The 19,686-nt window shown below is 38.6% G+C and overlaps 2 protein-coding genes across 9 annotated transcripts in view; one reads left to right on the forward strand and one right to left on the reverse strand.

Moving 5' to 3' along the window:
* spega (striated muscle enriched protein kinase a) overlaps positions 1 to 2,014 on the forward strand; it is a 48,732-nt gene extending 46,718 nt beyond the window's left edge. For all 7 annotated transcript variants that reach the window (XM_017715769.2, XM_037536315.1, XM_017715770.2 and 4 more), the window contains one exon: positions 56 to 2,014. In XM_017715769.2, coding sequence (XP_017571258.1) covers positions 56 to 302 — 247 coding nt within the window. In that variant the 3' untranslated portion in view covers positions 303 to 2,014. The remainder of the gene's footprint in view (positions 1 to 55) is intronic.
* Positions 2,005 to 19,686, reverse strand: part of obsl1a (obscurin like cytoskeletal adaptor 1a) — a 44,840-nt gene continuing 27,158 nt past the window's right edge. For both annotated transcript variants that reach the window (XM_017715775.2, XM_017715774.2), the window contains 9 exons: positions 16,487 to 16,756; positions 15,016 to 15,282; positions 8,614 to 8,880; positions 6,551 to 6,663; positions 6,302 to 6,455; positions 5,130 to 5,291; positions 4,806 to 4,910; positions 4,398 to 4,664; positions 2,005 to 3,048 (listed from right to left, as the gene is read on the reverse strand). In XM_017715775.2, the coding sequence (XP_017571264.1) occupies positions 2,777 to 3,048; positions 4,398 to 4,664; positions 4,806 to 4,910; positions 5,130 to 5,291; positions 6,302 to 6,455; positions 6,551 to 6,663; positions 8,614 to 8,880; positions 15,016 to 15,282; positions 16,487 to 16,756 (1,877 nt within the window). In that variant the 3' untranslated portion in view covers positions 2,005 to 2,776. The remainder of the gene's footprint in view (positions 3,049 to 4,397; positions 4,665 to 4,805; positions 4,911 to 5,129; positions 5,292 to 6,301; positions 6,456 to 6,550; positions 6,664 to 8,613; positions 8,881 to 15,015; positions 15,283 to 16,486; positions 16,757 to 19,686) is intronic.

The following is a 19,686-nucleotide window of genomic DNA, read 5'->3' on the forward strand; positions in this document are numbered from 1 at the left end:
GATCTTACAGGCTTGTCAAGTAGAATATACATCTGATTTATATGATTTTGCCCAGGTCCCGACCCACCACTAAAGACTGTTTCAGCAACGCTTGGCTGCAGGATTCTTACCTGATGAAGCTACGACGGCAAACCCTGACCTTCACCACTACACAACTGAAGGAGTTTCTTGGGGATCACCAGCGCCAGCGGGCCGAGTCAGCCACCAAACACAAGGTCCTCTTGCGGGCCTACCAGAGTGGGCCTCAATCGCCAGCCTCAACTTCAGCACCCAGCCTGTCCAGCACACCTGGCTCCAAATAAAAACCTTCACTCCATGCAGAGCTCCAGATTACCTGAAGGCATAGAGGCCCCACTCTTATCTTACCAACTACTAAGGACAGAAGTGCAGGAGGTGGAACTGGATCCTTTATCCCGAGTTGAAGAGCATTCAATGTTAATGAATACTGTTAATGTGTACTACTAGTAGGTAAGTAATAACAGGTTGAGCTGTGGTAGTTTGAAGATCATGGCACAAATGTAATTTTAAAAAGGTGTGGTATACAGAGCAATACGAAACTCCATGTGTTTGGCCTTTGGCTGAGGAATGTAGAACTGAATTCTGAATTTCAGCACCAACAGAGTTTCTCATATTAAACCTAGGCACTGCAGAAAGACAGGACACATGGGCCTGTATATGAAGCAGATTACAACACAGCTTTCTCAACACTATCAAACACTTTCACACTTGCTAGTGTTTTTTAATATTATATTTTGAGTTGCACCTGACTGTTGCTAAAATATTTTATCTGTGGGAATGATTGTAAATATATAACAGTTTTAGAGAGGATAAATATCTGTACTCTGTATAATGGCTTAAATCCTGTTTGCTCAGAAAGGATACAGAGAGTGGCAGTGACAGGTTTTGCTGCACTGAACGAGCGCTGGTCATCCTCCTGGACATCAGCCTTCTTGCTGATGTGCTCTACAGATTTGTTCCAAATCTAACCAGTGATTCAGCAAACGAGCTCCTTTTAAAGGGCCCATATTCTGTTTTGTATCCTCACATTTTTTCTTGAGGTCAATTTATAATGTTTGTGTCTTACCATAATCTTTTTATGTCCATTGCCGTCACAGTAGTTTTCCAACCTCTCTTGACCCCCTGAATTAAACAAAGAAAAGCTGCTTTTGTAGTTGTGCCTTTAAGATCTCTCCATTTAAATGACCCCTGTTCCGATTGGCTGACCACTTCACAAGTGCCCTGCGTTGTGCCTACTGCAAAAAGCAGTCTGGGCTGAAATGTGCATCAGTTGGATAAACTGTGCTAGGCTAAATGTGTGGCTTTCTGTACACTTGTTTGTGGTTGTGACATCACAAGCATGAATTCAAAAAGGGCTGTTTTTGCAACATATTTGCCAAATGTGGACTGGGGTGTGAACAGTACATCTTGAAACTTCAGCAGTTTGCATAGAACATTAAACTTGTGCATATTTTAACAAATGCAAGGAAATTAGGTTTTTCTGTGATTCTGGGCCCTTTAAAGACTGCAAGCTGGAACCAACTCTAAAGCAGAAAGTAGAAATCCAGGAGAAGGCTGGTGTCCATTGATATATAGGTTATGTTGCACAGTGTTCATAGGAAGTATGATCATGAATGTATGTATGTGGTAGACGTGACAGTACTCTTAGATGTCATATAGCTGACTGTTACTTCACTGCAGCTGTGTAAAGCTCTATTTATTTATCTATTTATTTTTCAGTGATTTGCATCCATGTATATGGTTCTTGGCCTGGCATGCATTTGCGGAGCACTTTTTCAAACAAGACAACAGTAAACACAGATTCAGCTCGGTCATAATTCAGTTCGTATTTCTGCTGGGGTTTGTTTTTGTAAAATACAATGGGAACTGTGTAATGCTGTGTAAATATGTTCACAAGTTTTGTTTGTACTTCTGGAAATCGTTTTGCAGTTTTTTTGCAACGTGTAATTTGAATGACAGAAGTGTTCATTGAATTAAAAAAAAACGTATTGTTTAATATAAATGTTTATTCGTGCTTATTGCATTGGGAACATTGTGTCAGATAAAGGATTTGCCTACAAACACAATCAAGAGCTTCTTAAAGCAGTAATTGGCAGGTGATTCTTTAACTCAATGCAGCATATTTTTATCTCGGAAAACATATAAAACATACCGAATACTTTGCCCACTTTAAGTGAAATACTTTAAAATGACCAATTTTCCTTTCATTTTATATATTTATACATACTACAAAAAGCGTTCCATACAAATCAAAGTGATTTCCAGACATTTTCTTCATTCCGTAGACTTTTAGAAAAAAGGTCACCCATACAAGACTGTCTATCTACTCCACACCAGTACACTGTACAGCCTAAATGTGTTCGGCTTTGTGTGCTGACTGTATACTGATGCTGTACATTGTTACATCCGTCCTCCAATGCATTCCTTCACTTTCATCATTCTTTTCATTATTATTATTCTGGGTAAGCAGAAGTATAAAAACATTACATCATCTTAAGGCCCATGCACACTGAGTTATAGCATTTTCAGTACAATCACTTTTTACAGGAATCTCATTAGGGGCTACATGAAACACAAATGACTGCTGTTTGCCTTTGCAGTTAAACGTGTTGATTGAAATTACATCACACTACTTTAAAACCCTCTGACAGGCAATTGATGGCAAGATGATATAAAATGTGGCTACTTGTTTTTGTTGCTTCTTCATATATCGCTACCCTCTCTACCCACTTAACTAGATTCCCCTCTGCCTTGCTCTCTACAGCACTCTCAGCTGAGCACTGCTTTTGGCTTTCCCTGTAGTGAACTTTACTGTCCCACTCATATCTGAGCTGGTGTTTTTGAAGGTGAGACTGTAGAGGGTCCCTTTGTTCTCCAGACGGATGTCGGGCCCTGGCTGAATGGTTTCTCCATTCAGGGTCCAGACGGGCGGTTTGATAAGGGGTACAGACACTTCGCACTGGAACCTTGCCGGTTCGGGACCGTTCACCTCGACGTCTTCCAGCTCTTTCACCAACATGATGGACTGGGCTGGGTGGACAAATCGTACATGCTGTTAGCCGCAGTTATTTGGCACAACTACAGTTTTAAGCCCATAAGCATTTTAGATATTGTAAAATATCCCGTTTTTGTTACTTGTTGATCTCAGTAGTATATCATTATCTCTATGACTAATACAAGCATTCTGAGTGTATACCAGCCAAGTTAAAACCCTGAATACATGAGCGAAGAAACAAAACGAGGGCAAATCCTGTCAATTTTGGAAGTGATTTAGGTTAATAAATCTGAGACTTTGAAAGAGGGCACATTATTGTGGTATAGATGGCTGGGGTTTCCGTCACAAATACTGCTCAACTGGCTGTTTCAACAGGAATCTGCATTTAGATCTGTGGGGGGAAACATCAGTAATCAAGGCTGGAAACTGGTTGAAAGCTCACATTCAGTGACGTGCATTAGTGTGATATATGCTTTTGTTCCTCAGGTGACTGAGAACATTAATGCATGACATGGTGCACAAACCTCCTACAAAGATGAATGCACATCTGAGAATTTCAGTGTTTAAAAAGCCAAAAGCACCGAAAAAGATGATAAAATCAGATGTCATCCTTCACTATCTTCTCAACGAATGGGCCAGCGCATGGGTGTCGAACACCAATAGAACAGTACAGGGCTGAATGCTTGACCCCCTCAGAAAGGGGTCTGGTGGCTCTGTTATGCTTTGAGGGACGTCTTGCTGGCATGGTCTGGATCCATATTCTATCCTACGACAGTAGTCTCTTCCTGTCCCCATTCATGGGACATGAGGGGTCACTAAATGGCTTTTGTTGAGTCCATAAAGGGGATATAAGTGAAAAGTGGCCTTCACAGTCACCAGATCTCAACCCAACTGAACAACAAATTTTGGTCTGAAGTGCTTGATTCCACTCTCTACCACCAACCTTCCAGTGCAGGAAGGTTTTTTGGAAGAATGTGGCTCCAAAAAGGGCTAGACATCGTAACGATACGAGAATCTTTGGTGCTATATAGAACCTTTTCATATAGAATCTTTTCAAAAAGGTTCTATATAGAACCATCTACAACACACTCTCCATCGATCTGAAGAACCATTTAATGATGCAAGGGTTTCTATATGCGACCATTTGCTAAAGAACCCTTGAAAACCATCAATTTTAAGAGTGTATAAACGCATACTGTGTTGTTTGATGGGTACACAGCATTAATCAAAAGTATGTTAATTATGCTTCAGTATGTGCGCTGGGATATTATTACCACCATGGGCAGTAAGTAAAAGAAAACACTAGAAAAGCCCCATTTTAATGCCAGTGGGGCTACATCTATTAATAAACCCCCTCTGGTCAAGGACCCCAAACATCACTTACCTTCCACCATAAGCTTGGCTGTGGACATGTGCTCGCCCACCTCAATGCTGTAAGTACCCTCATCCTCTACTGCCACCTGGTGGATGACCAGTTTGTGGTAGCAGCCCTCGCTGAAGATCTCCATGCGCTCTGAGGTCTCCAGCTCCTCATCGCCTTTGTACCAGGTGACCTCACAGCGAGGGGAGGACACAGTGCACTCCAGGATCACCCGATGCTTCTCCAACGCGGTGCGGTCCCTAAGTGGACGCACAATGCTCACAGGTAGCTCTGTCCAAAGAAGCAGAAAAAGGCGTTGGTGTATCTTAGAGGTGGTACTGAAGTTTGGAACCATGATATTTACCATACTTGTTATTTACAAACAAATGTTTATTACATAAAACAATTAAATACACATTAAATATACCATACCTTGAATCTCAAGATATGCAACGGATTCAACTTGTTTGGATACAAATTTAATCTCGCCAGCATCCTCTGTTGTAACGTTGCATATTAGAAGGAAGTGCTTGGTTCCTGTTGAGAAAAGGAAAAACGTTTGACCAGTTGGAAAATGCCTGCTGTCCTTTACACTGTCTGAACACTTCACGATGAATGAACCTACAGAAATGGTCCAACATAAGTTTTAAAGAGGTTTCGTTAATACATTGTCAACATGTAAGAGACATGGAATGTTGAAATGACGGAAGTTGTATCCTAGGAATGTCTCAATGACTAAAGGCATGACATGCTGACCCTCTCGGCGAGTCTTGATGGTACTACTGGGCCGGATTCTATGGGCATTCTTGTACCACTCTCCAGGCATGTCCTCCATTGACACCTCACACATGAACACAGCATTCTGGTCCTCCTTAATGTACAAATCCTCCAGCTCAGTGATGATCTCCAACTCCCGCTCTGAAACACACAGCAGAGAAATCAGAAGATCTTAGCTTCCGGGACACAAAATGTATACGTCGGAATATATGAATCTATTAGTAACATCCAAAAATCTGAGAACCAAGAAAGTCTGGGATTTTTTTTCATTTACACCTGGAAATAAATAACAGAATGTAGAAAAATTTGAAGCAAAGAAAAGTCAAGACGGTTAAACCTTCTAGGTCACTATTCAAATATATGCGTTTATGACACTGTAATAAAGGCTTCAGTAATAAAGGTCAGATTTTCTTTTGAGTCTTCCATTGAAACACATGTACAGTTGACTCTCAGCTGGATTTGATCTACGGCTCGAGTGCATGCTGTGATTAAAGCAAGGGGCATTTCTAATACTAAAAAAATTCTGCCATTCATTGTATTTCAAACACTTTTTGCTCAGATTGTTAGGCTGATGACATCATTTGTAATGAAAAACATTTTGTTACATTAAAAAACAGTGCAGCACTGTCAGCATTATACTCCATTTTTTAATAATACTGAAGACATCAACATTACGAATGAATCAAAAAGCCTGTATCTCCTGGCAGGGCCCACAGTAACCTATGATGATATGACTATTGTGACTGAACATTTCCCAACTTCCCAAAATGCAGAATTTGTCTATAAAATATTTTTATATGTACATTCAAAAAAACCCAAATTGGACATATTAACTGGTCATTTTTACTATTGTTAAAGCCTAAAAAACTAACATGCAAGTTGCATTGACAATGCCTACACTTGTTCAATTAGGCTGGGAACAATATGACAATATTTATCATTACTATGATAAACTACATCACTTTATATCACAGCATGCTTTCTGAATATATAGTGAATACCTCTATACGTAAAGATCACTGAACAATTGTGTGTATTTTGTGCATCACTGAAAGGTCTTAAAGTATCATGATGTTCTTTTCTTGCCATATCGTCCACCCTTTCAGTACAATAAACAGTGATGGGAAAGATGTTTTTTAAAGAGCCCATACCATAGATTTCAAGCTTGCAGAACGTGGAGAGGTCATCAATTTCGCAGGTGTAGATGCCAGAGTCACTGACGCTACTCTGCATGATCTGCAGACAGCGCTTACGACCCATCGAGTAGATCCTCAAGCCTTTATCTGACCTAAGCTCCACTCCATTCTGCCATTAGAAATGTACAGAGCACACATGTATCAGAGAACAGACACATCACACCTACACAGGTTTTCTTTTAGAGAGATTTTGAGTGGCAATACCTTCAGCCAGCGGACTTCCACATTTTGCCTGGACAGCTCACACTCCAGCGTGACAGGTGAGCCTTCCTCCAGCCGGATATCAGACAACTTCTTTATCATAGCCACTGGTGTCTCTGCAAATAAAGGAAAGACAGTTGTCCATCGTTTCACCTTCTGCAGCTGAAGAGAGCCAAATAAAAGTGCCCTTTTAAGTATTTCCTTGGGATGGATCAATGGCATGATGTGCTTTTTGGTGCCCATCATTGTCCTATAATATATACTTTACATACATTTTTCGAAACGAAATATGCATAAAATTCATTTAAAATAATGTCAGGTTAAGCAAACCATTAAAAATAGTCATATAAAATATTTTGCCATGATAAGTCTAAATCAATTTGCTCAGCATGAGTGTTTAAAGCCCTTAAAACCATAGCAGCTTCAAATGTGTTCAACTTATTGAAAAACATTTGCTCGGAAATTCCAATTTCTCCAAATGTCACACAGATCAACAACAATGGACTTTTATTCAGACACGCTTTTAAGGAAAAGTGGCTTTTCACCATGAAGAAGACCCCAAGTGTCCTGCACGGTGCAATACCACGTGCAGGGACAGCAGCCCTTTCACTAATGTTGAAAAAGAGGTCAATGTCAGGCCGTGTGACCGCTTGACAATCGAGACATTTATTTATTTATTTAGAAATGTAAGTGTATGAGTGCTCAAGTACACATTTTTAATAACGGTACATACCTTTAAAATAGTGTGGTGATACCACCCGAAATATTTTAGGTGCTACAATTAAAAGATTTATGTAGTTATCATTTATACTATTATAAAAGCTATGAAACAAATATTAACATGTTGAATTGGTTTCATTATTATTTTTAAAGCCTTATTTGTCACTCGCTTGGACAAAGTGTTTATTTAGTCGTCACTGAGTTAAACCGAATCTTACAATCTGGATTCCGTAAAGGTTTTGGCTGTGTCACATCTGCAGTACACAGGCTACACTCAGCCTAGAGCTATGTGATAAGCGAGTCAGGCTGTTGTTATGCTTATGTCCTGATGACTCATCTGAGAGCTATTGGATAATTCGACTGTGACGTCTTAGCGCTGTTAATGGCAAGGCCCCGTGTCTGAAATGTGTGTGACTCATGAGTAGATTCAGAAGCCAGAGCCCAAGAGATGTGATGCATTCACTGATGATGCTGGTGTTATTATCTCTGTGACACTGAGCAGACGGCTGCCCTGTATTCAAATACAATTCAAAGGCCTTTCACTCACATTACAATACTGCTCAAAAGTTTTGAATTCTTCATATATTTTAAATATTTATCTCCATTATTGTACATTTTTAATCATTTGAATGGCAAATCACTTGTAACTCACCCTTTTAACATTGACATATGTTTTATAGTTACAGGAAATATGTGTCTTATATATATCTTTGGATAGTAAGGACATTTATTCAATTTTATTTTTACTCTTATGTAGTAAATTCTCATTTTCAAAGTCATTTTTCAAGGAGATAAGATATATGATAATCCAATAATCCAAATGATTCAAAGACGGAGAGAAATTGGGATTCCTAACAACCATGCAGGAGCGTCTAGACCAGCAAAAGCTCTAAGAGATGATTTTGAGAGTTCTTGATGTCAAAGAAGCCATTTCTGAGAAACGTTTGTTCTTAGGTAAGAACAGAATCTACACACACTCAAACGCGCAAAGGTGCGAGCAGTTCTGCGCTGTAAGAACACGTCATGAATACAGCGTAGACTTTTTCTTAGGAACTTTCTCAAGAACAAATTTAAGAAAACTTGGGAAGATATTGGTAAATGAGGCCCAATGAGTCGTCCCCAGCAGTCCAGAATGTGTTTGGAATTACGTGGACCAGAAGAAGCAGAAAATGAACCAAACTTCTGAACTTTGGAGGTCTGGAACATCAGCGCAGGTTTCTTTAAAAACACTGAAAGGAAGTCTCCTGGGAAGAATGGTGATGAATGGTGACTGCAATGTTTAAATGGTGCATATTGCATCATAATTTAGGCCAACACTAACGAAAAGGTTGCCGTAAGTTGCCCACCTTTTACCACAAGTCGTGCTGAGGTCCGGAGCCCCTCTGCGGAGAAGGTAATGGTGCCTGTGTCCTCCAGTGTGAGGTTGGTGAGCGTGAGGCTATGCACACATCCATTGGCGCTGGTGCGGAAGGTATTGTTGGGTTTGACCCTCAGTCCATCCTTCTGCCACACACCCTCCACGTCCGCATGGGACAGCTCCACCTCGAACGAGGCTGTTTCTCTCTCAAACGTCTCGATGTCCATCAGCCCCTTGCGTATGGTGATCTTCCTGGCTTTAAAGGTCAACAGGATCTGTTCAGTCATCACATCAATAGTTGATCGTGCTATTTACACAAAGGACACAACTTCAATAATTGATTATTCTAGTGTTATTTTTCAGTGATTTAATTAAACCATTCCACCTTCTGCCCGTTTTTCCTGTCACAGAAGCATCATTTAGTGGTCTATCTCTACAACAAGAACAGTAGAAGCAATAATGCCCCCACGCTGCAATGATCATATGGTCATTCTAGAGCTTTATAGAGCTCTTTTGTTTTTAAAGGACAATGACATGGCATTTTTTTGCACCAAATCCATTTTTTTTTCTACAAAAAAGGAACAAATACACGACTTGTATCACATTATTCTACAGTACCGCTTTATGTGAAAACTTTTTGGTGCAAAAAAAAAAAAAAAAAAATTCAGACATCTATGCCTCTTAAGTCTTAAGATGCATATGCGGAGATAAACGACTTTTATTATGGGGAAATCCAGGGTCACTTTCAAGACGGTCCAGGTTCAAACAGCCAACACGACAGAATGATAGTTAGACATGAACAGAAACATGGAACCCAAACAATGCCAAAACGTCAAACAGCAAACAGTACAAAGACCAGCAAAAAACAAAGGGCAAACACGGGGCTTATAAAACACAGGGACAGGCAGAAAACAGGTGGCGACAATCAGGGGCGGAGTCACAAAACAAGGGGCCGGACTAGGAAACCAAAACAAAGCAGGAATTTAGAGCAGGTGGACTAGACTCAAACAAACGCCCATGGACCGTGACAATGCAGATTAAGTAGGTATATAAAATTCTGAATAAAATAGTTTGCTATGACTTCATGCTTGACACTTAAAATCATAACATGTTTTTAAACAGGACAGATTTATTCAAATTTTCTGTAAATTCTGATTTCCTCAAATGTCATGCGGCACAATCAACATGGAAAGACGTTTATTCTGACATGTCTTGAGAGGATTTAAGTGGCTAAATACAAAGACCAGTTTATACAAAGTTCCTCAGTAGTCATAAACAACATTAAAAATATACTGGATAATAATAGAAATGACATAAAATATAAGTATATTTTTATTAGTATGCAGACATGCCACCTGTCTGATTAATATTGCATGTTTGCCATTTTACAAGTTATGAAACAAATACCAGAATATTGAACAGACACAAAAATATATATTTTTTTATTTTTGCAGATACAAAAATACACATCACATCCTGTTTAATTAGAATTGCTATGATTATTTTTTTGAAAGCTTTTCGGTCACTGACCTTTAATGAACTTTTGTATAATCATCGTCATTAATGACTAACTGCCCTTCTGCAACCCTCGCTCTGAACATTGTTCAGAACACTCAGCCGAATTCTCTAAACCCTGTTCACTCACGACTGAGCTGCATGACTCAGGTTTGCTGACGACACTACAGTCTTAAAAAAAGCGACCGTAATAAACCAGCCTGTGGAAACGAGGTGAAATATCCTCATAGCGCGCTGCCTGAACAGAAACCTGTCCCTGCACTTAGCCATGCAGTTTGTGTGATGTTGACTGGGTTTAATAAGCTGCCAGTAATTGTCAGCTACAATAGCATTATATACAATATAGCATTATAGCTCCAGCGCACCATTTATATCTTGGCTGACTCACCACCCCTGGGGCAAGGGGAAAATTGTACTTTTGTCACATTAATCTTGTATATGCAGCATCTTTACTGAATTAGTTCAAACTGAGGTCCAACAGTAAAAGAAAAACAAAACTATTCAGACCTTAGAAATGTACACAGAGTGTGTTCTGATCTATGGAACCCTCACTAACTGAGAGAGTAATAAGATTCATCATTTATAGGGAACTGTCGACTGGGAGGTGTCTGTCCAAAACCCGAACCCCTAAATTTCTACTTTCTAGATAATATTTGCATTGTGTTAATATTTTATTATTTTTCTTCTAATTACTTAATTGATTTCTTTTAAAGAGATGTTCAACAATTTAGATTCTGAGTTTAACTAAAAAAAAACACTGTCCCACATTTTCATGTCACTACCAAACCAGTAGAGTTTAGTCTGTAGACGGAGCCTCGTTTGAATCAAACCCCTGCATTTTAGAACTGGAAGTGAGGCTGCATCCCTGTCTCTCATGGCCACAGTGTGAGCTGTCAGATCCCACTGTTGTGTCCCAAAACATGTGTCCCAACAACTGAAAATCAATGTGTAACATTAGAAATAGCCACTAGCAAAACATATATTTACTGCAATTAAGTAAACTTTGTTGTGTTTTAATGAAAAGTCTCATTATTTCATGTTAACTGTTAAAAGCTGTGCTGGTCGTTTACTGGATAGCGTTTTTGAGTGCTGCTTAAAATGTAGTGTTTTAGTCAAAAGCCAGTTAAAAAAGATCAAAAAGTGTTTTCAGCTCTGACTTTAAACCGATTCATTGGAACAATCCATATATATAGATATAATATAGATATCCAGTGATGAGCGTACTGACCTGCTACCTGACAGACTACTGTGGAACCTCACTATCGCTGACCACAAGGCACTACAGCAGGTGGTAAGTGGCCCAGTTTAACACTGGAGCTTCGTTGCTAAATATACAGGGCGTTTGCAATAAGCCAGTGAGGTCAGGTCAAAGCTCTGCATGAACCAATGCATTTCAAACCTTGGATACAGTAGGTGCCTACATAAAGTTTCAGTATCAATTGTTAATTGAGCACTTTACTTAAGATGGTTGTCTCTGGTAGCAGGCAACCACACTCAAACTACATAAAGGGCCTTATTATGGAGCAGTACACAATGAGTTTGATGTGATATGTAAACCCTGGTAAAGTTTTATAAATGTAGTGCTCACACCTCAGTCCATATATTAACATATATTCGACCTACAGCAGTTTAGCCAAGGAATGCTTCAGCCTGGACTGCTTAATGAACAAGGCACAATATAGGGCGGCCAATCAGAGCAGAGTTCATTTACATATATCAGTCTTGCAGGTACAGCAACAACATCAGTCTGTTTAATTCTATGGGATAAAGAGAGGTCAGAAAATGGTCATTTTAACAGTATTATGACTTATGACTTATGATATTATTTGTAAGTCAAAGGTAGCAAACAACACCACGGGTTTCACACAGGTGAAATGTTCTTCTTTTCGGGTGAAAAGGCTTGATTACATCAGATAGGGTTTATTGTTTCTTTCATCTGACGTCCAGTCCAGCATTTTGACCAGAAATAGATACTGAGTATCGGATCGGTCCCACGTCCAATATCAATACAGTACATCAGACAGGTGCATGTCTAGCACATCTCCAACAGCAGCGGTAGCTGCACCCTGCCCTTTCTGAAATGACATACCGATGTTTCATCAGTCTCCTCTCACACAAACAGGCTTTATCCAGCCAGCGGGATGGGTTTATTTTTGTATGTGATAGCATTGTGCCACATACCAATAGCCGTGGTCAGAGTACACTGTAAAATTGGTTTCAGTGGTTACTCAGAAACCTTTAGGGTCACATTGATCAAAGTTTCTTTAATATCTAGCCTGTCTTGGCTAAACAATAAACATTTCTTACACCAGTAAATTAAATGTTAGTGCTGTAGACGTCCTAAAATGCCCAGTAGACACACCGCTGCTAATTAAACAGACCTGGTTAATCATTCACGCCTCACTACATACAAGCTGAAATGTGACAAAACCCAACAGATTTACAGATGAGTCTGTTCCGCCTACAGCAGTTTAGTCCCTGGAGTGTTTCAGCCAAGACTGCTTTTTAAATGAGGCACAACACAGGGCAGCAAATCAGAACAGAGCTGCATACGTCTTAAAAGCACAGTGACAATTCTAACGCATTCTAAGATTTCACAACAGAGGTTGGATAATTGTCATGTAAAAATGAATATTGACTGTTTTTGGCAAATAAACCCATAAAAAGGACCAGAGCAGAGAAAAATAAAGTGCAAGAAAACAGCAGGATGGGCTCTGCGACACGCATCCTTGACTGGTTAGATGTTTGACTCATGAGGATGTTTTGAATAAGTAATTTTTATCTTTGATGTTCTAACAAGTAGCATTTATTATCCAAAAGAATAGCAATGATCACACTGTAAGATGCCTTAGCTTGCATGGGAACCTGGATACCGGAGGGGCCTGTAGAAGTGTGTGAGAATCTACTAACGCAGCTGCGTGAGAACGAAGAAGCTGTCCTTGAGATGATAAGATGAATTTACAATGTGACCAGTCAAAAAGCTAATGCTCTTGGGAGAGTGGAACATCCTGGTACCGCTAAGATTAGATATTAAAAAAAAAACATACAGTACTGTGCAAAAGTCACCCAAGACACATTTTCAAAATCTATTGATTTGTGTTTATTTGCTGAGAAAAGTCTTAATATTTGAATAAACAAAATGTATAGGATTTCCATTAATAATGATTATTATATATATAAATATAAATAAATAATAAACAGTGATTTTCTGGATGTTATCTTGTTTCTTTAACCATTTCCAAGCCTCTCCTCGAGGAAGCCCAGTATTATAAGTAGTTAAAAAGCAGCTCCTGGTTGTAATTGATGATATTAACGAGTCTCTGTGGCGGCTGTGAAGGTGTCAAGGAAAAATATGGACCCGAGAAATTCTTGTTATTGTTTATTGTTTTTCTGTTTATTTGAATTATGAATACGACTTTATTCTAATGTATATTGTGATAAACTCACTGCTGAGATGAACTGTTGAAAACTTTCACATAGTACTGTACATGCATGTTTGGGAATAAGGGTTCCTAAGGAAAAGTGTAAGGTTTGGAAATGATGGGAACTAAGATGGTATAGAATTATATAGAAAGGCAGGGGTGATTACTTCAACACCCCAAACAGGATATAAAAATGGGTGTTTTGATGATCTTTACATTGTGTTTGTCTTTGAACCATCTTGCTACTCATGCTCAATAAAGAAGAAGGCATTTTCCTTCCTTCCACAAGAACCCAGCAACTTCAGTCTTATTTTACTTTGCTCTTTTACACTTATTTTGCTAGAAGAAGTTATACTGCAGTTAGCTCGTAGGGTAATAGCGTTAAAATGCATCAAAATGCATTTTATTCTATATTTTTAGTAGTTACTGAGTAATAAGCTGTAGTTTGTAATAAGCCTGAGGTTTTAAGGGGATAATATTGTTATGACTTCATATCAACCAAGTCTTAATGTTTTCACCTCTACATTTGGAAAGCTGACTCGATTCCTTAGTCACACTGCAGAACACATGCTATTTATAAACATTGTTGAAAACAGAGAAATTGATACCAGATCCACCATCATAATCAAAGCATAAGTAGGCTGAGGCTGAATCATCATAACACCCTGTTCTTCCAGCACAGTAACCCTCAGAAGTCTGGAGATATTTGGCTGCAGTCACTGCTGTACAACTGCAAAGTACGTGCATAATACTAGAATGATTGTATAGCTTGTTATATAGTTCTGTAATGAATTACATATAGATTATTATATATTCATATTATAAGTATAATTAATTATTAAATTCAGGTTCAGTTTTCATTGCCCACTTCTCACTTCATTTGTTTTAATGTCAAGTGGAAACGGAAGGTAGAGGAAGGAATTTAGAGGCTGATAGACTGGAAAAAGGAGAGGTTTCAGGCATAGTGTCAGTTATTCCATATTACCATTAACATTAAGTGCTCGTCCTCTAAAGAGAACAAATCTCTTCTTTATTTGATGAATTTAACATATTGGAGAAAAGAGAAACCATTAAATGTGCCATGTTCAAAATCTATGGCACATTGTATATTTAATGCGTTCCAATAGTTTAAAGTCAGCAAACACATAGCAATTATGCACCAATCATCGCAGAATTTTTTTACATATTACACAAATAGAATTGTTTAGAATTGTTCTCTGTGCTGTTAACCTGCATAGAAAATCAAGATAACGTGATTTAACTGAAGTTCAGACTTCTGCATTTGACTGAACCTCCTCCTACAGTCACAAACTGTAAACATATTTGTTTCAAATATATCGTATTTGCTTGTTTCAAAGACAATCACAGGTGATTCATGTGGGCTGAGCTAATCTTTACGATTCATGACTCAGTTTACATTCCAGCTTAGTGTTAGTGTTGAGATGGTCACTTACGCTCCACGTTGAGTTTGACCTGTGTGCGGTCGTGGAGGGTCTCGCAGCGGTAGGTTCCACGGTCAGACAGGCTGAGGTTGGTGATCTTGAGGCTCCTCTTGCGGCCGCTCTGGGTCAGAGTGTGTCGCGGTCCTGGCTGGATGACCACACCCTGGCGCATCCACTGCACTTCCCCTGATTCCAGACTGACCTCTGTCTCCAGCGTAGCCTCTCCGAACTCTTCAGCCATCACCACTTCCATCTTCTTAGTGAACAGCACCTGAGCCTCTGCAAAACAGCCCAGATGTCACCCTCTCACTATAGAGAGAATGTTTTTACTGGTTTTCTCAGTGCCTCATGGAATACTATACATTTTATGTTTAGTTGTTTCTCATGTTTCATGTAACTCATGTAAGTCACTGAAAGAAGAAGCAAAAAGTGGACAAAAAATGTGAACTGTAAACTTCCAATAGACTATAGAGTATAAATGATTGCGCCATATTAAGAATCTTAGATTATAATACCTTAAGAAATTGTTCAGTGCATCTAAAAACAGTAAATTTATGATTTTGATACAACTTACAACATAGAATTATGTTTAAAAATAGGAATTATTTACACTGTATGTAAACAATAAAAACAACATATCGCACTTTTGTGATTTGTATGGTTGAAAATAATAAAATTTTATATTGGCTTCATAGAATTTAACACTTAACTCAGATATTTTTACTGTCCATTATAATGAATAACAGTAAAAGAGCAGATATTTTACTATTATTCATTTGGCCAAAAGCTCTTGTTACTTTTATAATTCTTTGTGTAATAACATGTACATTAGGGTTAAAATATTTGAGACTACTCATGAAAATGCTTTTATTTTGCATGATTTTCTAATTTAATACAAAATGTGTTATTACAAGGCTTTGATAAACAGATCAAATCCATGCTTAAATGGAAGGGACAGGGTTCAATAACAATCTGGCCTTTTTGGACAAAGGCCTGAGCACGGTCAGTGTCACAAATTTGCTAAAGCTTGAATTGTGACCTAGAATTTGCGCAGAATCTTTTCTCTTATTTCATTTTCATTTTATTGTCTTAACTGATTTCGTTGTCATTTTTTAAATTCTAAAAAAGTTTTTTGCTTATTTATAGGTTTAAATGGAAAAACTGTGGTTAAGAACCCATTTTATATGCATGAGCACTGAAGCTGAAAAAGGTTTTTGGAGTGACTAGAATAATTAAAAAATGAATGCAATTAAAACAACTATCACTTTTATACTTCATAAGCTTGACTGACTATGTGATTCGACTTTGATGTTAGCAACATGTAACCGAAATGTGGTAGACACATACATCAGTGTCCTTCAGAAATGCAGTCATCATAAATCATGTTTAGTGGATGCACTTAAGCAACAGTATCTTCATAAATCACGTGCAGTGTGTGTGCCTAAGAAACCCTGCTTTCATAAATCACGCTGTTTCCACTCACCCTGGACCTTCAGGCTGGCTTTTGAGATGACTCCCTCAGCCTCTGCTGTGATCCTGGAGGAGTCCAGGAGCTGGACATTACGGATGATCAGCGTGTGACACAGGCCATTCTGCCCAATGATAAAACGCTCACTGGGTTTGATGATCTCTCCATCCATGAACCAGACCATCTGAACATCTTCAGGAGACACCACACACTTAAAGGTGGCCTCTTCACTTTCCATCACTGTGGTGTTGTGGAGCTCAGTGAGGAACTCCACCACACGGGGCACTGCAGGAAGACAGCAGACAGAGGAGGTTTAGACGTAATGTGCCTTAGTCTTGCCAGAACATCAATCAGTCCAGATGCTCTGTAAAAAAGAGGCACATTTTCATGTAGGTACATTTTTGTTTATCAAGCACAAACAATGAAAATGGTACAACAGTGGCATTAAGGTCCATCTACCATAAAACTCTTAAACTCCTTGGAACCAGCGGTGGTTCCAAAACGCACTTCATCATATTCTTCATAACTTTCATATTTCATAAGCTACATTCAAAAGCTGGGTGTCATATGAGCGATGCAACCCTAATAACAGAAGAAGCTGTAATCACAGTTTCTAATGAAAGTCGACCCTTTTTTCCACAAATCTGGGCTATAAACTATAAACAGATGGCATCTCTTCAGTGATCTGCTCTGTAAAAATTATTTTTATAAAAATAATAAAAGAGCATCTCAGATTGGCTTACAGCAGTAAAATGTAAGCATATAGCACTATGTGAATGATCATAAAACACATTTTCTGTTCATTTGAGAGGAGATTTTCACAAAAAAAAAATTCTATTTGCAATTATTTCATGCAGGTACTGAATAATTTACCTTATGAATTGGTCCCGTAAATTCCGATGGAAAAAACTAAATATACCCTAAAGAGTAAGAGGTTAAATTAATTTGAAAGGTATACGTTCCCAGGAGAAAGGTGCACATTTGTACATTTTCACAACCTAATGTTGTAAAATAAAAAGTCTGGAATTAAGACAGTATGGAGTCAATACAATTTAACATTATAATTTCAATGAAAACCCCAGTGACAGTTTAGTAACTTGTTGCTTGAGTGTACAGCACAATCACAGCTCATCAGTAACTGAAACTGACTTAAAGGGCCCACAGAAAACTGATATTGTCTTGCTATTTTCTAAAAATAAAACAGTTTAGTTCAATAGTCAATAACTTAGTATGCAAACACTACTGCAAAATATGCCATTCAATCCCCATACATACAGACCATGTATGAAAACCAAGCTGCAATTTTTCTGTGTAGTTAATCATCATTAATCATAATTGTCTTATTTGCTTAATTTAATTTGACCCTTAAAAGAGATTATTGTAGCTATGTGTAATGCTGGGGAGCGAGGAGGCGGACGCATATGCGGAGATAAGTGTTGTTTATTTAGGGCAAATCCAGGGTCATAGTCTAAACGGTCCAGGGTCACAGAGCCAACACAGATAGAACGGGGGGCAGACATGACTAAATGAACACTGAATCAAACGACACCAAACAATCAGAACATCTAACATCAAACACAATCAAACAGTTCAAACAACAAAGACCAGTAACCAGACAGGGGAAAACACAGGCTTTAAATACATAAGGGTAAACGATGGACAACACAGGTGGAGACAATCAGGGGTGGAGTCATGAAACAAGGGGGCTGGACTAAAAACCAAAACAAATACACATGGACCGGACTGGGAGGGGCCAATCGTGACACTATGTAATTGTGTAAAATAAGCTTCATTAGAATGTAATTATTACTTTCAATAATACAATATCATTTTTATTTGCTTCATGTGAATACAGAGTTCACATAAACCTAAACATTTAAATCATGTCATTTCCACAAAGTGACCATGAAAATAAAGTGGAATTTCCATTATGCAGCCAATGGGTGATTATATCTCTTATCTCTGCTCGTTTTCATACAGCTTGTGGATCCTTGATGGAGGTCCTTACAGGACCTGTAGATACACATTGCTATTGCTTTTGTTATTTTGCTGCCTCATTTATTCATAGTTCTGCTGTGAATGCTGATATTACTGGCATCAGCGGTGTGCTCTGCTTGAAAATGATGTTGCAATGATAAATACATTGCCATTTAAAAGATGTATTTAAATGAGAGGGCTTCACGCATTAAAAATGATGGTTCTTCAAGGGTTCTTTAGAAAAGAAACTGGTTCTATATGGAACCCTAAATATTCAAAGAACCCTTTGCATAATTAAAGGATTATTGACATTGTGAAAGAGTTCTTCAGATTCAAGGAGAATATGCTGTAGATGGTTCTATATAGAACCATATAAAACAGATTCTGAATGATCTAACCATACAAAGAACCCTTTGATTGTGCATGAGTGTTCATGGTTCTATGTAGAACCATTTTCTTTACAAAAGAACCCTTGAAGAACCATTTTTTTCAAGAGCGTACTATAACACTTCATACTAATAATGTGTGCTATCCGGTGTCGACCAGAGGAGGACGGGTTCCCCTTCTCAGTCTTGGTTCCTCTCAGGGTTTCTTGCTCTTTAGGGAGTTTTTCCTTGCCACTGTCGCTGCTGGCGACGCTCATGGGGGCTCGGACCCGGGGGCTCTTTTCTTTATTTTCTTTCTGTAATACTGAATGTTCTGTAAAGCTGCTTTGTGACAACATCTGTTGTAAAAAGCGCTACATAGATAAGTTTTGCTTTGCTTTGCTTTGCTTTGCTTTCAGAGTCATAGCAACAGCATGCAAGCAGCTGCACTACTACGGATGGTTCGGCAGGTCAAAGTAGGAAAATGTGTCAACGTCAATAAAAATGTTTGGTTATAGTTTGCGTTCATGTATTATTCCCATGTTAACTGCTGAGATAGAGCATAATATGTGGACTTTGCTTTGTTGTGTACTTTCTGACTTTCTTATCTGGATTGTACTAATTCAAATTTTTGGCATAGACTTCCATTAATTGATAGCTAAATTAGTGCCTGTGTAATATCAAAGACACCAAGCACATCTTGGCTAACCCCCTAAATTTGGGACAAAGGGATGTTTGTTCAGTTTGATTTTACGCCAGTCCATAGAGGTTATGTTCATACAAAAATGACTCAGATCAGAGTTGGTGGATGTGGCTGTTGTATCCTATCCTGGAAGCCTTTTAATCACAATGTTTGTGGTCCATGTAAATAAT

The sequence above is a fragment of the Pygocentrus nattereri genome, chromosome 30 (assembly GCF_015220715.1).
Source record: "Pygocentrus nattereri isolate fPygNat1 chromosome 30, fPygNat1.pri, whole genome shotgun sequence".
In the NCBI taxonomy this organism is placed as follows: Eukaryota; Metazoa; Chordata; class Actinopteri; order Characiformes; family Serrasalmidae; genus Pygocentrus; species Pygocentrus nattereri.